General features: G+C 35.0%; 1 protein-coding gene and 1 pseudogene across 10 annotated transcripts in view; one reads left to right on the top strand and one right to left on the bottom strand.

Annotated features, from left to right (window-relative positions):
• The window catches only part of Mllt10 (MLLT10 histone lysine methyltransferase DOT1L cofactor), a 193,123-nt gene that overhangs the window by 97,252 nt on the left and 73,349 nt on the right, over window positions 1-22,522 (top strand). For all 10 annotated transcript variants that reach the window (XR_011703945.1, XM_071599851.1, XM_071599856.1 and 7 more), the window contains one exon: window positions 4,794-4,889. Coding sequence is in view for 9 of the 10 variants with exons in the window: in XM_071599851.1 (XP_071455952.1) it covers window positions 4,794-4,889 (96 nt within the window). In the remaining variant the exon portion in view is untranslated. The remainder of the gene's footprint in view (window positions 1-4,793; window positions 4,890-22,522) is intronic.
• Window positions 12,014-16,893, bottom strand: LOC114087037 (iron-responsive element-binding protein 2-like; annotated as a pseudogene).

The following is a 22,522-nucleotide window of genomic DNA, read 5'->3' as shown; positions in this document are numbered from 1 at the left end:
GACCTTGAAGTTAGTAATTCTCCCAATTTTTGGGAGGATTTGGTCAGCCTTCCAAATTGTTGGGATTACAGATGTAAACCACCATTCCTGGCTTTAGGAATGCTTCTGGAACCATATATATAACCATATAAAAAAAAGTATATATATATATACACATACTTTTTTCCCCCCCTTTTTCTTTTTAAACCTGTTTTGTTTGAACCCTGGAAACAGAGAGAGATGTAAATGCTGCTGTGTTTATTTCTTTACTTGAAACCATTTAGTAATCTTAACTGTTGCTGCAGTTGCCTCTTTTCAATCCTTCTTGCATTCCCATACTGTTTGGATTTTCTGCTCTAAAACTTCTCATTCTGGGTACTCTGTATTTTTTTAAAAAATATTTTTTAATTGTTGATCTTTATTCATCCATCCATCCATTCATTCATTCATTTATATGTGGTGCTGAGAATCTAACCCAGTGCCTCACACATGCCAGGCACGAGCACTACTGATGAGCCATAGCCCCAGCCCTCCCCACCTTTTTCTTTAAAAATTCAAAAATGTTTAAGTTTTCTGAGCTGTGGAGAAATATAGGCAACAGAATCCACCTTGTATTTATTGAAACCATACCTTTCTGATCTATGAAGATATAAATATAAATTTCTTAGATATTTTAAAGATTATGACAACATGTATTTGTGAATCACAAATTTCTACAGTACTGATTTAAAAGAATTATTATAGATATAGATTCTTTTTGGAGTGACATTGGCTATCTTAACCTATGTGTTTACATAAAAATAATCCATGCTTTTTTTTTTTTTTTTCTTTTTTAGTACTTGGGATTGACCCCAGGGATGCTTGACCACTGAGCTATATCCCTATTCCTTTTTATTTTTTGTTTTGAGACAGAGTCTTGATGAGTGGCTGAGATTGGACTCAAATTTGTGATACTCCTGATTCATCCTCCTAAGTAGCTGAGATTATAACATGCTTATTTTTCAAACACACCTCTTCTGTACATTGACAGTTTTTTCTTTCATTTCCCCCATAGTATCTATATGTTGCTGTATTTAAATCTGTATTTAACAGATTGTATTTAAACCATTGTTTATCTCTTAGAGGTGAAATGACATTCAGAGGCTTTGAATTCATTAATGGTTTCTAATTGTTGTTTTAAAAATTGTCCTTCATGTATTTATATTCTGTTAATAATGTATGTAAGTGCTCATTTCCCTTTAATTTAGGCAACATTGAATCTTACTAAAAACAAAACCCAAGCTGGGCACTATGGCTTGTGCCTATAATCCCAGGGGCTGGGGAGACTGAGACAGGAGGATCAAAAGTTCAAAGCCAGCCTCAGCAATTTAGTGAGGCCCTTAAGCAACTTAATGAGGCCCTAAGCAACTTAGTGAGACCCTGTTTCTACTAAAATATAAAAATGGGCTGGATATGTGGCTCAGTGATTAAGTGCCCCTGGGTTTAATTCCCAGTACCAAAAACAAAACAAAACAAACAAACAAAAAAACCCCCATTTTTTGATGTATTATGTAAATCCAAACTTTTGTATTATTCCATGATTTGCTCTATATGACTTTTCTGTCTTTATATGTGACATTTTTGTATATTTGGCAGGTGTGTACCTTGCCTTTTACTCTCATGTGCTTTGGAGATTATTAGAATTTGTTTGCCTTTTGGTTACTTAGGATCATTTACTATTAAATTATTCTATCTTTTATACCCTGGAAAAATAAAGCCCAGTATGGGAAGAACATAGATAGAAAACTCCTTTATTATGTGTTTTAAAGGGAGAGCAATTTTGAGGACAGCCTGGGCAACTCTGTGAGAGCCTGTCTCAAAAAATAAAAAGGCCTGAGAATGTAGCTAGTGGTATTTAATTCCAGTACTACATAACAAAATAAAAAAGCCAATATTGTTTTTTTTTTTTTAATTTGTACTTTCTTAGCTTGTATGACTCAGTCTTGTATTCTAGTCTTGTTTTAAGTATTTACTGTTGCTACTACTCCATAACTTTTCTTTTTCACATTTATTATTATTTAAAAAAAATTCAGGCCTTTATGAAAGGAGGGAGCGGGGTTAGACCTCTCTCTAGTTTTACTAGTAGTTGGTTCATCTGGAAAAACTCATAACATGCATGGAATTAGATTTCATTTCTTGATCCCTCTTTTTCCCTCTTGTTCTCCCTTTCCTTCCCCTTTCTCCTTCCTCTACTTTACTAGACTTCCTTTAGCTCATCTATTTATTTGTATTTGATTGGTTCTTTTTACATATATATATATATAAAATTTGTACCAGAAATTGAACTCAGGAACGCTTAACCATTGAGTTGTATCCCCAGCCTTTTTTATTTTTGAGACAGGGTTCTGCTAAGTTGCTTAGACCATTGCTAAGTTGCTGGCTTTGAACTTGGCAGTCCTCCTGCCTCAGCCTCCCGAGCCGCTGGGATTATAGGTGTGCACTTCCATGCCCAGCCGTAATATGATTTTTTATAAAGAATACATTCCACATTGCCTCCACTTTCCCATCCCTTCACTTTGCCTCTCAATCTCTTCCTTCTACGATATGATCTTCATTTATGTTATCCTATCTTTCCCTCCCATGAGAGAAAACATTCAACCTTTGAATTTGTGAGTTGGCTTATTCACTTAGTATGATATTCCCCATTCCCATCTATTTACCAGGAAATGCTATAATTTCATTTTTTTCTTTATAACTGAGTAGAACTCCCTTATATGTGTCATACCACTATTTGTTAATTTATTCATTTATTGACAGGCACCTGAGTTGATTTCATAATTATTATTGTGAATTGTGCTGCTGTAAGCATTGAGGTGGCTATATTGCTATAGTATTCTGATTTTTTATGTTTTGGGAAACTACCAAGGAGTCGGATAGCTGGGTCATACCCACCCTACAACTTTTAGTGGTTTATCAGACAGGGCTCAACAGGGACAGTTTATCTTTCTTCCATGTGGTATCTAGCTGGATTTATTCATGAAGCTACATTAAGTTGGTAGCTGGCTTAGGTGTTCATTGTTGGTTTTATTCACATGTCTGGGACTAGGTGCTGCTGCCTGGAGGCCAGTGTCCCTCATTTCTCCCAAATATTCCTTCTCATTCTTTATTTGGCCTCTATTATCAGGGGAGTGTGGAATGGTTCTTTATGTGGTGGTTAGGATCTAAAATAGCAAAGGTAGAAGCCATGCAAATCTTTGGTTTCCTGAATTTGTACATCGTATCCTGCTGAATCAAAGCAGGTCTTGTAACTAACTCAGGTTAATGCAGTGGGAAAGAGAATGTTTTATGATTGGAGGAACAATATCCTATTGCAAAGAATGGGAAGCATGATTCCCTGGGAGCCATCTGCCACAATAATATAACTTGAGGATAGAAAAGTTTCCTCCACAAAAAATAAAAAGTATTATAGTGTTAATTTGTATTTTCTGTTGCAACAACATTAACATTGTGGTCAGAAAATATCTTATGCACTTCAGAAGTAAAAGTGAAGGAGTAGTTTGGGGTGTGATAAAACATATATCCTTAATTTTCATGCATTTTGTTCTGGTATATAATCTCTTTTAGGGCAGAGACAGATAAATTAATTTTTCGTGCCTGGAATAGATTAAGTCCTTTGAATGGTTAAATTTAAACATTATAAGAAGTAAATAAATTCAACTAAGTCTTTAGTAGCAAATTTGCTGGGTGCAGTGGCACACACCTGTAATCCCTGCAACTCACAAGATAGAGGCAGGATGATTGTAAATTTAAAGCCAGCCTTAGCAATTTAGTGAGGCCCTAAGCAACTTAAGCCCTGTCTCAAAATACAAAAGGGCTAGGGATGGAGCTCAGTGACAGAGTACCCCTGTGTACAAAAAATAGATAAATATCAATACTGTTTTTTATATTAATTCAGTTTTTAAAATATTTATTTTCTAGTTGTAGTTGGGCACAATATCTTTATTTTATTTATTTATTGTTATGTGGTACTGAGGATCGAACCCAGGGCTTCGCATATGCTAAGTGAGTGCTCTACCTCTGAGCCACAACCCCAGCCCATTAATTCATTTTTAATGGGGCTGGGGATCAAACCCATTGCCTCATCCATGTTAGTCAAATGCTTTGACACTGAGCTCAACCCCAGATCTCCATACTGTTTTTTTTAAACCTGTCTGATTACAACAACTAAGAACATTTAGGTTAAAATTCTTGACATGAAACAAAGTTGGGCTCCTAATATGTAGTTGATTTCTCATTTAATTAACTTTCTTTTTTATATTCAATTAATTAGTGTAAGTACTTTGAAGCACACCTAACTTTTGTTGTTGTTGTTGTTAGAGATAACTAATTCATAATTTTGTGAGTAAAGTATTTCTTGCCTAAGTTTCTATGCCCTGATCTCCAGTTTTTGGGATATGGAATTATATGGAAGTGGAGAATGTGGTACTTTTCAATGTGATAATACATGTGAAGGGCTATACAAACTTGAAAGTGCTGTTTATAAAAAGTATTTGTGTGTTTTTTTTTTTAAAGAAAAAGTATACATTTTGCTAAATATAAATGTAGCATTTGTTTAGTAGTATTGTTTTAGATTGATCAAGAATAAGGTGGATAATTCATTTAAAAATAAATTAGTTTTACTTATTTATATCCAAAATTAGATGATTTTTTTGGTTATTCTTTGTCAGAAGTTAGTTTTTGATAACGTTTTAAATTACTATATGGTTTAAAAGAATCTCTGCATTGCATATGTATGAGTTATGATTTAAATTTAAATTACTTCTGTTTATTTTTAGAAATATAAAGAAAAAGACAAACACAAACAAAAACACAAGAAGCAACCAGAGCCATCACCTGCATTGGTTCCATCCTTGACTGTTACTACAGAAAAAGTAAGTTTGAAGTATCTAATTATGTGCTGACTTTTAGCCCAAGAAGTGTTTTAACTCTCAATGTCCTGATTCCTAATTTTTCCCACCCACATCTTAGTCCTTTGTGCCACTTTCTGTTTATTCTATACTGTCTCCAAAGACCAATGAGGATAATAAGTGGGAGGCTCCATTGAGATTAAGAATTTGAGTGTGGGGTAGGCTTAATGTACCTGTGATTTTGTTGTCTGGCTTCACTTACTGATGGAACCCTTAGGTTAATTTTTCTCTCTGTAACTCAAATTTTATTAGCTGTAAAATAGGGGAAATAATTAATGCAATTGAATAAGATAATACATCTAAAGCAATTAGAATGGTACCTGGTTCATAGTAAGTATTTCTTAGCAAATATTAAGTATTATTAAGGTTATTATGTGGTTAATATGAAAATGAATATAGGCAGGGACAGGTGGCCGACAAAGAGTAAGCAAGTGAGAAAATGCAGTAGGAAATGAGGACAGAGTGACGGGTTATATATACTAGTGTAAGGGCTTTTGTCTTTTAGTTTGGGTGAAAAGCAAGCAATTGGAGAGTTCTGAACTGAGATGTAACATGGTCTGACTTGAATTTTGAAAGAACTTATGGCTGTATTTTCATGAATAGAGAGTCAAGAATAGTAGGGAGGACATTAGGAGATTGTTGGCAGTAATTTAGTGGAGATGGTGGTAATAGTGGAAGAGGTAATGAGAGGTGATCAGATTCTGAATACAGCGAAAGGTAGAACCCATGTGACTTTTTACAGATAAGTTGCAAGATCAGAGAGGATCCATATGTGATTCCAGAGGTTTTGATCCCTGATAAATAAAAGCAATGGAGTTGTTAATGAAGATAAGAAAGACTATGAGTGTAATAGGTTGTGGGAAAGGTGATGAATTCAGTTTTGTTGTATATTTGGGTTTTCCATTGCTGTCTGAACATACTACTGCAAATTTAGCAGTTTAAACAACATTAACTTATGTCACAGTTTTGTAAGTCAGAAAGGCTGGGCTCAAGCTGGTTCATTTACTTCATTTAAAGGTCATCAAAGTGTTTGATGGCCTGTGTTCTTATCTGAAAGAATATGCTTCTGAAGTTCATTCAGGTTATTGATAGAATTTGTTTCCTTGTGATTGTAGAATCAAGGTGCCCATTTCTGTGTTGGATATCAGCTAGGAGCCCAACCTACACTTGTAGGGCTTCTATGAAGTCTTTGCTTTCCTTACTACACAATCCCCTCTACCTCCCCTTCATCTTGGAGCCAGTCATGACATGCTGAATTTTTTCACATTTGGAATCTCTCTGACTTTCCTTCTGTTGCATCTCTTTTGCTTTTAGTCAGAGAATTCTCTCTTTTTAAAGGGCCCATGTGGTAAAATTGAGCCTACCCTGAAAAAATACAGAGTAATTTTCCCTTTCTTAAGATTCATGAGCTTAGAAACTTAAAGTTTCTTTTGCCATATAACATAAAAATATTCACAGGTTCCAGGGTTTAGGATGTGGATATAGTGGTGGGCTATTCTGCGTACATTTGATATATTAGGGTTGAGGTATCCGTTAGACATCTAAATAGAGATACTGACTAACCAGCTGTATGTATACTTGCCAGTCAGGAAAGGGGACCAGACTTTGGATATAACTTTGGGAATTTTATGCATATGAAGTTACTTAAAGCCATGAGACTAGATCACATCACCAAGGCCTAGGTTAAAAGGTCTGGAAGAAATGCAATAAGCAAACTAAAATAATAGGCCAGAGTTTGGAAGAAAAACAATAGGATGCAGTATGCTGGAAACCAAGTTAAAGGGAATGTGTGTCATATAATAAAGACTGGCTATAGATTTTTTCAAGTGGAGGTTATTAGTGACGTTGATAAACAGTTGTAGTGTGGTGGAAGCAAAAGCGTGAATGGAGTGGATGTAGGAGAGAATGGGAGGGTCAGACAGTATAAATTATTGTTTTCAGGAGCTTTGCCAAAAAGAGGAATGGTGATAACTGGTCAGGGAACTGGGGGTAAAAAAGGATATTTAAAAAAAAAAAGTAAAATTTTTTTTTTTGAAATTCTCTTCTGATAAATAATAATTTTTTTTGTGTGTGAGATATAAGAAGCAATGTTATCAATTGTAAGAATGAGATGAGCATTATAGATTTGAGCAGACAAAACACAGATAATTTACTATAATAATGGCAAAGAAAATTTACTAGGGGAATTTAGTCTAATTGTTTGGTTTACCATTTGAGGATCATGGTCAAGAATTTTAAATGAAGCAATTTTGCAGAGTTTTTAATTTTTCTCATTTCTGGTCTGCCTATATATAGCTGTGGGCACAAAGTAGAATTTAGTCAGGTTGTTGTTTTATTATGTGAATATACTGAATGAGTTGAGTGTGAGTGCAAGGAGAGTTATACTGATGGGTCATGATATTTAAAGTTAATACATAGGGAAATGAGGATAATAGAAGATAAGAGATAATAAATAATGAAATTAAAGGGTTGTTGGAATAGAGTAAATTGGAAATAGGTGGTAGTCAAGAGAGTAGGTTGTGCTAATGGAGATTATATAGTGATAACAATTATTAGTGAAAACAGAATCTAGGTGATGACGAATATGAGAGCAGAGAATAAGATGACTGGAGGAGAGTCTGTCAAGGAGCCGAGAGTTTGGAGACTGTCTAAGAAGTAAGATGGGAGTAGTGTAGGGGAGTCATAGTAATATAGTTCTAAAGTGGTGGTTGGAAAAGTTTTTGTCAAGGACTGGATACTAAGTATTTTAGGTTTTGCAGAACATACTGTCTCTGTCTAGTACTCAACTCTATGCTGTTATACCACAGAAATAATAATAGGCAATTTGTAAATAAGTGGATCTGGCAGTATTCCAGTAAAACTTTATTTATGGACACTGAAATTTAAATTTCATATATCATGAAATGGCCCTATTGATTTTTTTCAACCTTAAAAATATAAAAATCATTCTTAGCTGTTGAGCTGTGTGTACAAAAACAGGTGAATGATCAAAGGGCTTGTACTTTGCCAAATTCTGCCCTAACAGTGAGGCCTACTGTGTGATAAGGTCTGGTGACATGAGATTTTATACCTGGAGGGTTTTAGAGAAAGAGGCTTACAGTTCGCATCGCATAACAAGGAAACCTACCTATTCTCCCTATCCAGTGATAAGAACTATGGGAACAAAGTAGTCATCATTTATTGAGATAGCCACAGTGGACAGGGTGGTCCCAAGTATTTGTTGAAGCAAGAATCTGAAGGGGATGTTTAGAGAAAAGATTGAGTTACGTAGCACCTTATCCAGATGACACTGCGTTCCAGAGAGCACAATGGAAAGTTTCAGCTGTCAAGAAGGATGTGGAAGATATGGGTGTAAGAGGGTATGTTTAGAGCTGATAGGGAATTGACCTGGATGGTGTCTTTTGGTTTAGTGACATGAACAGGGGTAAAACCATAATTGTTAACGCTGGTAGACTTAAGGCAGGTGTGGTCTTGAATACTTTTAAGGGTTAGCATGGTATGGTAATTTGGGCTTCATGACCCTGATGGATGATGTAAGACTTGAGCCATAGCTTCTTTTCAGGGGAAAGATGTCATTTTAGTGTAGATTTACCACATTTATCTTTTATTGATATAGATCAGGGAATGTAAGTGTGAGTTTTATTCTTTGAGTTTCAGGGCTACTTCAAGACTCTATTTAATGTTTGTAAAATACATTTTAATAAAAAAGTCACAGGGAACTTTAATTCACTAATGTGATTTTTAAATGCCTGTATTGGTAGCTAATTTTTTTGTTATTTCTTCTTTCTTTTTTTCTGGTACTGGGGATTGAACCCACTGTTTCTGCATGGTGAGCAAGTGCTCTACCACTGAGCTATACCCCCAGCTCTGTCTTTTTAATTTTTTGGTATTGGAGGTTGAACATAGGGGTGCTTTACCACTGAGCTTCAACCCAGCTGTACTGTTCTTTTTTTTTTTTTTTTTTTTTTGAGATAGGGTCTCTTTGAGTTGTTCTGGCTGGACTTGAGTTTGCAGTCCTCCTGCTTCAGCCTTCCAAGTACCTGAGATTACAGGAATGAATTACCATATCCAGCTTGTTAGCCAGTTTTGATTACACATTTTAAAATTTTGTTCTATCTTCTGTACTTTTTTTTTTTAATTCCATTTCATGAAGTCTGAAGTAGGAGGATTACAAGTTTGAGACCAGTCTCAAAAACTTAGCAAAACCCTGTTTAAAAAAAAAAAAAAAAGTTTAGGAATATAGCTCAATGGTAGAGCATCCCTGGGTTTAATCTCCAGTGCCAGGAAAAAAAAGAAATCACATTTTACTTCTTTATTCTTGAAGTTTGCATCAAGTTTTAATTGTATTTTATATATACAACTTTTAACCCTTTTGGACTCTAAACATTTTTAAGGTTAGAAATTAGCAACAAGAGCTGGGCACAGTGATGCAGGCCTGTAATCCCAGTAGCTAGGGAGACCGAAGCAGAAGGATCACAAATTCAAAGCCAGCCTCAGCAATTTGGTGAAATTGAAACCCTGTCTCTAAATTGTATGTGTGTGTGTGTGTGTGTGTGTGTGTGTGTGTGTATGTGTATGTGTATATATATGGCTACGGATGTGGCTCAGTGGTTAAGTGCCCCTGAGTTCAATCCCCTATAGAAAGAAATTAGCAACAAGCAAACAAATTCAGTGTGATGTCATATTAAATGTAGCATTACTGTGATCTTTTAAATACTATAACTATAATACACTAGCATAATATTTTCAAACAAGCCATTTATAACCATGGTAGTGAATGACTAGTGATACATGAATAAATAAATATTGTTAAGAACAAATTGGGATTTTTTTTTTATTAATCACTAAGATTATTATCAGAACGAGCATAAAGGTATAAGAATACATAGCTTTTTGTGACTGACTTTGGGGTATTTATGTTTGTGGGTTTTGTTTATTGGTACTAAGTTCTTACATAAAAAAGGATTTGATGGAACACATGGGATTTGATGTCTGTAGGAACTTGTTTTAAAGAGTTCTTTAATATGATAAGAACAGGGCTGGGGTAGAGCACTTGCCTTGCATGTGAGACACTGGGTTTAATTCCCAGCACTGCATATAAATAAATGAATAAAGGTTCATCAGCAACTAAAAAAAATGATAAAAACAGGTAGAGATGGCTTGTATCTTTGACTGTGATTGCCTCTGCTTATATTCCCTATTTATAGTCTTTGTAGACTTTTTGAACCAGTTTTCTCCATAGTACAGTAGGATATTGCCAAGGAAGATAAGGGGAGAAAGTCTTTGCTCTTGACCTAATGAATAGATTTGCTTAGTGTTAGTTATTTTTCTAAAAAATATCTTAGATGCATATAAACCACAGTTCACAGTGAGGTTGTGCATGTCTGTAATCCTATTACTCAGGAGGCTGAGGCAGGAAAATCTCAAAATAAAAAGGCTGGGGATGTAATTTAGATAGAGCATCTGTGATTCAGTCCCCACTACTTGAAGAAAAAACAAGGTGGTCTTTATTCAGTATTTTACTTTTCATCATTATTATAACTTAGTTGTTTTTACCATCTTTGTAAATAACTCACAATTTTAAGTCTTAAAATTTGGATAACTTTTAAATGTATTTTTTTTCTCAGCATTTTTTTTGTACACCAGATACTTATCAGTTTTCTTCAGTCTCTTCTTACAGTTCTTTGGGAGAGAATAAAGAAGGACCTAAATTTTAAGTATACCTTTAAAATTATTTGTTAACTTTCATATATTCATATATATATATATATTTTAATTTAAAGACAAGTGCTTTTCTCTTTATTATTAAAAATGGTCTTATAAATAGAGTGGCAAGGTTCATAAGTTAAGAAAATTTAGGGTTTTAGTTTATGATTAAAATAAATTTAATTATATACATTGAAGTCCAAGTAACCATAAATGTCCTTTTCATATTGTTTTTGTAAGACTTTTTAAAAAATAGTTTTTAGTTGTCAATGGATCTATATTTTATTTATTTATATGTGGTGCTTAGAATTGAATCCATTGCCTCACACATGCTAGGCAAGCACTCTACCACTAAGCCACAACCTCAACCTCAAGACTTTTAGAGTATAGAACAAAACTATTTTTTGTAAAATAATTTCTTTGTGATATGTAAGTTTTTACGTGTTTGTTCCTTTTTGTTTTTTTCCAGGGATGGGAATTGAATTAGGGCCTTGCACATGCTAGGCAAGTGCTCTATGACTACACTACATTTCCAGTCCTTTTAATTTTATTTTGAGGCAACTCAAAATAAAGGCACTAAGGTGCCCTGTCTGGCAGTGAATTTGGGATTCTTTTGCTTCAGCAAAAATAATTGGTGGGATTACAGCATGAACCTCCTTACTTGGCCATTTTAAATATTTTTAAAAGATCAAAGAAATATTTAGAACTTTTAAGTTATAATGAAATCCAAATGTCAATTTCAACCACTTCATTATTTATTTATTTATTTACTTGCTTACCTGTTTATTTAATGAATTTTTATTTATTTATTTTTTAGTTGTAATATCTTTATTTTTATGTGGTGCTGATGATCGAACCCAGGGCCTCACATGTGCTAGGCAAGCGCTTTAACGCTGAGCCACAACCTCAGCCCCACTTCATTATTTATTGAAACATCTGTAGATACATACTGGGAGTTGAACCCAGGAGTACTTTGCCTCTGAACTACAACCCCAGTCCTTTTATTTTTTATTTTGACACAGGGTCTCCCTAAGTTGGGGTGAGGCTGGCCTCCCAACTTGCCAGTTTCCTGCTTCATCCTCTCAAGTTGCTGGGCTTACACGCATGTACCAACTTGCCTGGGTATCACTCTGCATTTTTAACAAAAGTTGTTATCACTTTGTTCTTTCCCTGTATTATTCAGCAAGATAATTGTATTCGCAATCTAAACTTTAAATTTTTAGAATTTTTAAATTTGTAAATGTTTTTTAATTTTGAAGAAACTGTGAATCTGGCAATAAAGGTATTCAAAAATTTAATTCAGAAATTTAATGTATCAAATACTTTGAATCTTTTGTTAACCGTTATTGAGGTATAATTGATTTGTAATAAGTTACATATATTTAAAGTAGAAAATTTGGTAAATTTTGATATAAACTATCTCCACAATCATAGACAAAAGTTTCCTTATGATTCCTTTTAATTTCTTCCTCCCTGTCTTCGTGTTCCCACTCCTGCTCCATCACCGACTGGTCCACTATCACTAAATTAGTTTTAATTTTTCTAAAAGATTAACAATTGGAAACATACACAGTGTGAACAGTTTTATTTTGGACTAGCTTATTTAACTTAGCATAATTATTTTGAGATTTATCTATGTTGTGTGTGTTAATAGTTCATTCATTTCTATTGCTGACTACTATTCTGTTATATAGCTATACCATAGTTTATCTGTTCTATAATTGATGGACATTCAGATTGTTTCCAGTTTAGAGTTATTAAAAATAAAGCTGCTGTAAACATTGTTACAGTCATTCATACACACACACACACACAAGCTTTCATTTCTTTTGCATATTATTACAAGGATTGGAATACCTGGGTATTCGTAATTTTTTATGTTTTCCTCTAGATGTTTTATATTTTTAAGTTTTATGTTTAGTTCTATGGTCTATTGTGAACTAACCGGTTTAGATTAGGTAGAGTTCATCCTTCAACATTGTCGTCTCCTCTCCCCGGAATTTGTTTGTTTTTTTGTAGTTTGTTTTTGTGGCACTAGCAATTTAACCGGGGGCCTCAAAGCATGTTATGAAACATTCTGTGACTGAGGTACATCCTCTGTCAGTTCTTTGCATTTTTAGAATTTTAAAATAAGATTGTCAGTTTGTAGAAACTAGACTGCTGACATTTTGATTGAAACTGCTTTCAATCTATAGAATATTCTTGAGAGAATTAATATCTTAATATTGAGTTTTCTGATGCCATTATATCACTGTATTTATTTAAGTCTTTAATCTCAGAAATGAGTGTACAAGTCTTGTACTTTTGTTTTTTATTTTTGGCTTTATTGCTAAACATTTTGTTAATTGATGCCATTGTAAGTAGAATTTTTTAAAATGTCAATTTCGGATTGTTTGCTAGTATATAGTAATCTAGTTGATTTCTTCTTGTTGATCTTATCTCCTGCAACTTTGCCAAAACTCTTCTATTCTAGGAGGTTATTGATTCCATAGGATTTTCTTAATAGATGATCATGTTATCTGTGAATATGATGATTTTACTTGGTTCTTTCCAATCTAGATGCCTTTATTTTGTTTCTTAGATCTACCAGAAACCCCAGTGTAATGTTGAACAGAAATAGTGAGAGTGAATTTTTTTTTTTTTTAACATTAGGGGGAAATATTCAACTTTTAAGTGTTACATATTATGTTGAAGAAGTTTTAGTTTGCTGAAAGTTGTTTTTGGTCCTGGGGATTGAGTCAAGGGTTACTTAACTACTGAACCACATCCCCAGCCTACACACACACACACACACACACACACACACACACACACACACCCACCCGCTTTTTCTATTTTGAGATAGAGCTTCCCTGAAAGTTTTTTCCTTTCATTTTTAAAATTTGCTCTAATTAGTTATACATGGCAGTAGAATGCATTTTGACAGGTTGTATAAAAATGGAGCATAACTTCTCATTTCTCTGGCTGCGCATGTTGCAGAGTCACACTAGTAGTGTAATCATACATGTATATAGGGTAATAATGTCTGTCTCATTTCACCATCCTTCCCATCCCCACACCCGCCCCCTCTGCACAATCCAAAGTCCCTTCACCCACCCACCCCAATCTCCTTATGGGTCAGCACCCACTTCTCAGAGAAAACACTTGGCCTTTGGGTGTTTGGTTTGGCTTATTTCGCTTAGCATGATATTCTCCACGTCTATTTCTTTACCTTCAGATGCCATAATTTTGTTCTTCTTTAAGGCGTTAATGTTCAATTGTGTATTTGTACCACATTTTCTTTATTCACCCATCTGTTGAAGGGCATCTAGGTTCATTCCGTAGTTTAGTTATTGTGAATTGCACTGCTGTTAACATTGATGTGTCTGTGTCACTGTAGTATGCTGATTTTAAATCCTTTGGGTATATACCAAGGAGTGGGATATCTGGGTCAAATGTTGGTTTCATTCCAAAGTTTTTGAGGAATCTCCATATTGCTTTCCATAGTGGTTGCACCAGTTTGCAGTCCCATCAGCAAATGTATGAGTGTACATTTCCCCCCACATCCTTGCTAACACTTCTTCCTCCTCCTCCTCCTCCTCCCCCCTCCTTCCTCCTCCTCCTTCCTTCTCCTTCCTCCTTCTCCCTCCTTTTTCTCCTCCTTCCTCCTCCTCCTTCCTTCTTCTTTCTTTCCCCCTTTTGGTACCAGGGGTTGAACTCAGGGGGACTCAACCACTGAGCCACACCCCCAGTCCTGTTTTGTATCTTATTTAGAAATAGGGTCTCAACGAGTTGTTTAGGGCCTCGCCATTGCTGAGACTGGCTTTGAACTTGCAGGCCTCCTATCTCAGCCTCCCAAGCTGCTGGGATACAGGCATGTGCCACTGTGCCTGGCCTTGCTTGTATTCTTCTTCATTTGTATACAACTGTCAACTAATGTATGTATATAATATTTGTTGCCAATGGACCTTTTTTAAAATTCTATTTATATGGGGCGCTGAGAATCCAACCCAATGCCTCACACATACTAGGCAAGTACTCTACCACTGAGCCACAATCCTCCAACCCCTTGCTTGTATTCTTCTTCTTCTTTTTTTCTAAATGTTTATTTTTTAGTTGTAGTTGGACACAATACCTTTATTTTATTTTTATGTGGTGCTGAGGATGAAACCCAGGACCTCACTCTTGGGCTAGGCGAGCGTTCTACCACTGAGCCACAACTCCAATCTTTGTTTGTGGTCTTGATAATTGCCATTCTGACTGGAGTGAGATGAAATCTTAACAGTAGTTTTTGATTTGCATTTGTCTAATTGCTAGAGATGATGAGCATTTTTTCATGTTTGTTGAACAATTCTGTTAATTCTTCTGTGAGGTGTCTGTTCAGTTCCTTAGTCCATTTAGTGATTGGGTCATTTTTTTTTTTTTTTGTGTGTGTGTGTGTGTGTGTGAAGTTTTATGAGTTCTTTATATATCTGGGAGGTTAGTGCTCTGAGATGTGTGTCGTAAAGATTTTATCCTATTCTGTAGGCTCTTATCAGCTGTGGATGTTGAATTTTGTCAAATATTTTTTCTGTATTTTAAAATTAGATATATTGAAATGATTACATGGGGTTTTCAGTATGTTAATATAATGCATTATATTGGATGATTTTCTAATGTTAAAAACAACCTTGGATTCTTGAGATGATTGTTACTTGGTGTTGATGTTGTATTATCATTTTTTACTTATCATTAAATTCTTTTTTTTTTAATTTTAAGGAACTATTAACATCTGTGTTTAAGAGGGATATTGGCTTATGCTTTTCTTACAATTTTTTGTTTGGTTTCAGAGTCAAAGTAATGCTGACCTTCTTAGAATGAATGAGTTTTAAGTATTTCACCCTTTCTTTTCTAGAAGAGTTGGTATAGATAGGTTTGTTATTATTTCTGTCTCTAGGCCTGACTTCTGAACACTTCTAAAGCAGTTGAGGCTAGGAGTTCTCTTTTTTTAAAAAAATTCATTAAAAAAATATTTTTAGTTGTAGATGGATACAATACCTTTATTTTTATTTATTTTTATGTGGTGCTGAGGATAGAACCCAGTCCCTTTCACGTGCTAGGCAAGTGCTGTGCTTAGCCCAAGCTAATTTATTTATTTCATAAATTTATTTATTCTTATACCCTGGGATTGAACCCAGGGGCGCTTAGCTGCTGAACCACATCCCTCACTAAATGGCTGAGGCTGGCCTTGAACTTGTGGTCTTCCTAACATAGCCTCCCGATATGTTGGGATAGGCATGTACCCCACTACCTAGCTTCCACGCCAACAAATTTGATAACCTAGATGAAGTGCACCACTTCCTTAAAAGACAGTCTTCCAAAATTCAAACAAAAAGAAATACATTACTGAATAGGCTTATGTCTATTTTTAGAAATATTAATATTTATTATTGTTAATAAAAATTAACTAGCAGTAATAAATATTTTTTTTGGAATTTTTTTAATATTTATTTTTTAGTTATTGGCAGACACAACATCTTTGTTTGTTTGTGGTGTTGAGGATCGAACCTGGGCCGCACGCATGCCAGGCGAGCGTGCTACCGCTTGAGCCACATCCCCAGCACGGTAATAACAAACATTCTCATACTCAGGCACTGGTTACAAATGAAAAGGACATAGATGGGTATATTCTCAATCTGTGAAGAAAATGTTCCTGAGTTTCGGCCTAGTTCTCCAGAATCGCAGAATCCTCGCCAGGTAGTCTGGCCTCTGCATGGAAGCTTCTTAGGCTGCATTTTAAGTGGAGAAATCTTTCCTATTTTCTGTAGGTCAACACCTCCAGGATTTGGCGCATTCTGTATTGCACATTTACTGAAGTCAATTTGTAAAGAATGGTCAACTGTGAGATCTGTCGGACAGGCAGGGTGGACTTTTTTAGCATCACCTCCAAGAGTTTTCACTGCTTCCCTCATAGCAGCAAAATCCACCATTGCTGGTATTCCAGTAAAATCTCAAAGAAGAACACGGGCAGGGAAAAAGGGCACTTCAACAATGCTTTGTTTGGTTTTCCAGTCTAAAATGTTCATAACATCTTCCTTTTTCATTAAAAAGTCATCACAATTTTGTACAGCAGCTTCCAACAGGACCCGTATTTAGTAAGGCAGAACATCATACTTGGTGCCTCCAAGTTTAGGTACATTGAAGAACTTCTTACTTGAATTGCCATTTAATGTTTCAATAAGGTACTCAAAGGCATATCCTGCACTTGGGGCGTCCATCGCCAGAGACCATATTATCCCTGCGGGGAGGGGCCGGCTGGGGGAAGGAGGGAGAGGCTGGGCCGGGAAGAGGGGGATGAAGACAGGCGGACTGGCAAGGAAGGAAGGAAGGAAGCAGTCTCCCAATAGGCTTATGTGTATTAAAGAAATTGTATCAATCACTGATAATCTTTGAAAACAGAAACTACCATGCCCAGATGGGTTTACTGGTGGATTCTACCAAACATTGCAGAAATTATACCAATTCTCAGGGCTGGGGTTGTGGCTTAGTGGTAGAGCGCTTTCGCCTAGGACATGTGAGGCACTGGGCTCAATCCTTAGCATCACATAAAAATAAATAAATAAAATATAGTTATTGTGTCCATCTACAACTAAAGATATGTGTGTGTGTATATGTATGAGTGTATGTATATAATATATACATGTTTTTTTTTTTAAAGAAAGCATATCAGTTCTCTCCAATCTCTTCCAGAAGACAAAATCAGAAGGAATACTTCGTAACTCATTCTGTTATGCTTAATATCAAATATGCATCACCTAATATCAGAGCTACATGAAAGCATTAAAGAACACTACAATTCAGTCTCTTTCCTGAATAAAAATGGGAAAGTCCTCAACAAAATATTAGCAAATCAAATCAAACATGTAGAAAAAGAATTATATGTCATGACCAAGTGGGATTTATCCCTGGTACTAAAGTTGGTTCAACATTTGAAACTCAGTATAATATATCACATCAACAAGCTAAAGAAAAATCAAGTGCTCATGTCAACAGATGTGAAAAAGGTATTTGAGAAAATCAAATTCATTCATGATTAAAAACTCCTAGCAAACTAGAAATAGAGAATTTCCTCAACTTTAGATAAAGAACATGTACAAAATTACACAGCTAACATCATACTTAATGGGTGAGAAACTCAAATCTTTCTCGCTACAATGAGGAAGAAAAGCAAGAATATCTGCTCTTACATCCTAGTATGGATGCCCGCACAAAAACCTGCATATGGATGCTTATAGCAGCATTTTTCATAACTACAAAATCAAAAAAGTTGATACAACTAATTTCAGCGGGCAAATGGATAAGCTTTTGTGTTCAAGGCTTATGCTAAAAAGAAATGAGCCAGCAAGTCTGGAAAAAAATGCGTTTAAGAAACTTAACTATGAATTACCAAGTGAAAGGAACCAATCTTAAAAGGCTGCATGCTATCTGATTCCAATTAAATGACAGTGTGGTAAAGGGAAGAGTAACCAGTGAAGAGATTGGTGGTTGCCAAGGGTTATTTGGATAGAGGGACACACAGATAGAGCACAGAAGATTTTTAGGGTAGTGAAACCACTCTTTAAGATAATAAAATGGTGTATACCAGATTGAACACATTAGAGTGAACCCAAAAGTAAACTATGAACTTTGGTTGGAGATCATATAAGAGTGGGGATAGAAAGATATGTCAGAACTTTGTGCTCAATTTACTATGAATCTAAAAGTTCTAAATATAAGATTTAATTTTGTATTGCTTATATTAGAAAAAGGCCAGATAAATTTTTTCACCTTCTACCTTAAAGTTTTAGAAAAAGAAAAACAGTAGAAAGTGGGAAAAAAAAATCACACTATTAATTAATACAGAACATAAAAATGCAGAAAAATCAATCAATGAATCCAAAAGTTTTATCATTTTAGAAGATAAACAGAATTCATAAACCTTTAGCCATATTGATCAGGGGAAAGAAAGGGTGAGGAGAAGGTAAAAATTACTGAAGCACGCTCAAGAAGTAAAAGTTGGGGATATAGCTCAGTGAATGCCTACCACTGGGAGAGAAAGATAAATTTTTTAAATAGATGTAGATAACCTAAATAGTCCTATATCAAAGAAACTGAACTGTGGTTAAGATCCCTCTCACCATGTGTGGTGGTGCACATTTGTAATCCCTGTGACTTGGGAGGCCAAGGTAGGAGGATCACAAGTTTGAGGCCAGCCTCAGCAATTTAATGAGGCCTTAAGCAATTTAGTGAGACCTTGTCTCAAAAGAAAAAATAAAAAGTTCTGGGAATGTGACTCAGTGGTTAAGTACCCCTGGGTTCATTCACCCCATTGCCAATATTTTGGTGGCATGGAATTGTTCATAGTATTCCTTTTTAATCCTTTTGTTATTTGTTAAATCTCTTTATGTTGTTTTATTATCATTTTAATTCTGTTGTTAAGTGCAAGGAATATATGACTTACATGTTTTCAGATTTGTTAAGATGTGTTTTCAGTTCAGTTATATCATTAACTGCTTTTTTACTTGTTGGATCTGTCCATTTTGGATAGAAGAGTGTTAAAGTTTTCAACTACAGTAGAGATTCATTTATTTCTCCTTGCAATTCTATCAGTTTTTGCCTCACATATTTTGATGTTTTATTATTAGTCATATACACTGGAATTATTGACACCTTTATCATTATATAATATCCCTCTCTATCCCTGTTAAATTTCTTTACTCTGGTTTATTCATATTTAATATTAAGTACTCCTGTTTTGGGGATGGGGGAATTAATGTTAGCATAGTACATTTTCCTCCATCTATTTTCTTCAGAGTGTGTATGCCTACATTTAAAGTAGGTTTCTTGACACTAGTATGGCAATATGTAAATCAATGGATGTGTAACTGATGTGATTCTGCAATCTGTATATGCGGTAAAAATGGGAGTTCATAACCCACTTGAATCAAAGTGTGAAATATGATATATCAAGAACTATGTAATGTTTTGAACAACCAACAATAAAAATTAAAAAAAAATAAAGTAGGTTTCTTAAAGAGAGAATATACAAAATAGGAGAAAATCTCTGCTAGCTTCTCTTCTATCCTTAATATTCAGAATATATACAAAGAACTCCAAAAAAAAAAAAAAAGAAAGAGAGAAAAGAAAGAACGAACAAGCGAGTGAGCAATACCCTAATAACCCAGTTGGGCAAATGCACTAAACAGACGTTTTTCAAAAGAAGAAATGCAAATGACTTAACAAATACATGAAAAAATATTCAACTTCTCTCTTATAAGGGAAATGTGGATGAAATATATGCACACTGAAATTTTATTGTACGCCAGTCACTATAGTAGTTATCAAGAATACAAACAATAATAAATGCTGACAAGGATGTAGAGAAGAAAAAAGGAGCATTTTTATATTGTTGGTGGGATTATAAATTAGTACAATCACTATGGAAATCAGTATAGATGTTCTTCAGAAGTCTAGGAATGGAATTACCTTAAGACCCAGCTATATCACTTAGTGGCGCGCCCCTACAATACCAGCAACCTTAAGAGGCCAAGGCAGGAGGATTGTAAGTGTGAGACCAGCCTCAGCAATTTAGTGAGATTCTGTCTCAAAATTTAAAAAAAAAAAAAAAAAAAAATTTTTTTTTTTTTTTTTCCCTAAATGGGCCTGAGATGAACTTCAGTGGCAAAGCACCTCTGGGTGCACCCGTACATGTGCATGTGTGCACATGTGCACCAACACACACACACAAACACAATCATCATGCTGTAGCAATACATGCATACCCATGATTTTTTTAAATAGCAGCACAGTTCACAATATAGCCAAATTATGGAACCAGCCCTGGTATCCATTAGTCAATGAATATATAAAGAATGTGGCATATAGACACAGTAAAATTTTATTCGGTCATAAAGAAAAATGAAATTGTGTCATTTTCAGAAAAATGGATGGAACTAGAGAATATTATTATTTGGCAGAATAAGCCAAACCTCAGAAAGTCAGTGGTCGTATATTTTCTGTGCGTATGCGGAGGATAGGACAAAGGGAAGCAAAGTTGGAGGTGGTAGAGAAATCTTATGAAAATCAAAGGGAAATTAGTATGGTAGAGGAACCAGGACTAGAGGGAAGGAGGAAGAAAGGAAGAAGGGAAATACTCTGGAATGTTATTGACCAAATTATATTGTCAGATAATTGTTTGTATGAATATGTAACAACAAATCCTATATAATTAGTTCTTGGATTTTTATGGGGTCATCTTTGTTTTCTTTTGGAGTATTTAGAGAATTGATGTTTAAGGTGATTCTTGATATAGTTGGGTCAATTGTGATCATAGTTTTTTAGTCTTTTCTATTTGTTGCCTTGTTTTTGTTCACCATATTTTTTTCTGCCTTTTGTGATTTTAATCAAGCATTTTAAATGATTTTATTTTTTCCTCATTTTTTTTTTTAGGAAATCAGTTATGCTTAAAATTTTTTAAAAAACCTTTTCAAGTAGTTCTAGAGTTTGCAGTACAACTAATCTAGTCCACAGTAGTGTAAGTACTAGTCTGAGTATTTTATAAACAAATGTTCCCAATAGTCTGCCTTCAGTTCCTAGTATTATTGCTGCCTTTCATTTCACACATACATAAACTACATGTGCATGTATATAACTAATCATGTACATTGTTCCTATTATTATTTTGAACAACTCTTACTCGTTAATAAAAGTCACCAGGGACAGTGGTACATGTCTATAAACCCAGCTACGCACAAGGATGATGCAAGAGGATCACAAATTTAAGGCCAGCCTGGGCAATGTATTGAGCCCATGTTTTGAAATAAAAAATTCAGAAGGCTAGGGATATTATTCAGTGATTAAGTGCCCCTGGATTCAATCTTCAGGATACACACCCCCAATCAATTAAAAAATAATATAGAACTGAGAGTACAGCTTACTGGTAGAGGGCCCCCCACCCTAGCAAAAGTTTTTGATTTATTTTCACTTGTTTATTTTCTGATGCTCTTCCTTTTTTAATGTAGGTCCAAGTTCCTGACATATTGTCCTTTGTCTTTTTTGAAAAATAAATATTTTTTAGTTGTTAATGGACTTTATTTTATTTATTTACATGTGGTGCTGAGAATTGAACTCAGTGCCTCACACATGCTAGGCAAGAACGCTTCACTGAGCTACAACCTCAGCCTGTATCCCCTGTCTTAAGAACTTTTTAAACACCCCCCCCCCCCCTTCTTTGTGGTGCTGGGGATTGAACCCAAGGCTTTGTGCATGTGAGGCAAGTACTCTACCAACTGAGCTATATCCCCAGCCCTTTAAATGTCTCTTGAAGAATAATTTACTAGGGTATAGAATTCTAGGTTTTTAGTGTTTTTTTCCCTCAACATACTTTAAATATTTCATTCTATTCTCTTCTTGCTTCCATGGTTTCTGAGCAGAAGTTACATGTAGTTCTCATCCTTGTTCCTCTATAGGCAAGGTGTCCATGTCCGTCCCCCACCTCTCTTATTTTTTTTTTTTTAAGAGAGAGAGAGAAAATGTTTTAATATTTATTTTTTTTTAGTTTTCGGCAGACACAACATCTTTGTTTGTATGTGGTGCTGAGGATCAAACCCGGGCCCATCCCCCCTCTCTCACATACACTTCTTTAAACAGTTTTTTTTCCCCCCTGTATGTGTTTGTTTTCTTCAGTTTGAATTTATACCAAGTGTAGAGTTGCTTTGTTTTATTTTTGTATTTATCTACTTGGTGCCCTCCGAGCTTCTTTGATCCGTGGTTCAGTTTTTGCCATTAGTTTGGGAGAGATTTCTTTCTTTCTTTCTTTTTTAATATTGGGATTGAACCCAGGGACACTTTACCTCTGCACTATATCCCCAGTTCTTTTCTAATTTTCACTTAAG

Source organism: Marmota flaviventris, chromosome 12 (genome assembly GCF_047511675.1).
Source record: "Marmota flaviventris isolate mMarFla1 chromosome 12, mMarFla1.hap1, whole genome shotgun sequence".
NCBI classification, from domain to species: Eukaryota; Metazoa; Chordata; class Mammalia; order Rodentia; family Sciuridae; genus Marmota; species Marmota flaviventris.
This window is presented reverse-complemented; position numbering and strand designations above follow the sequence as displayed.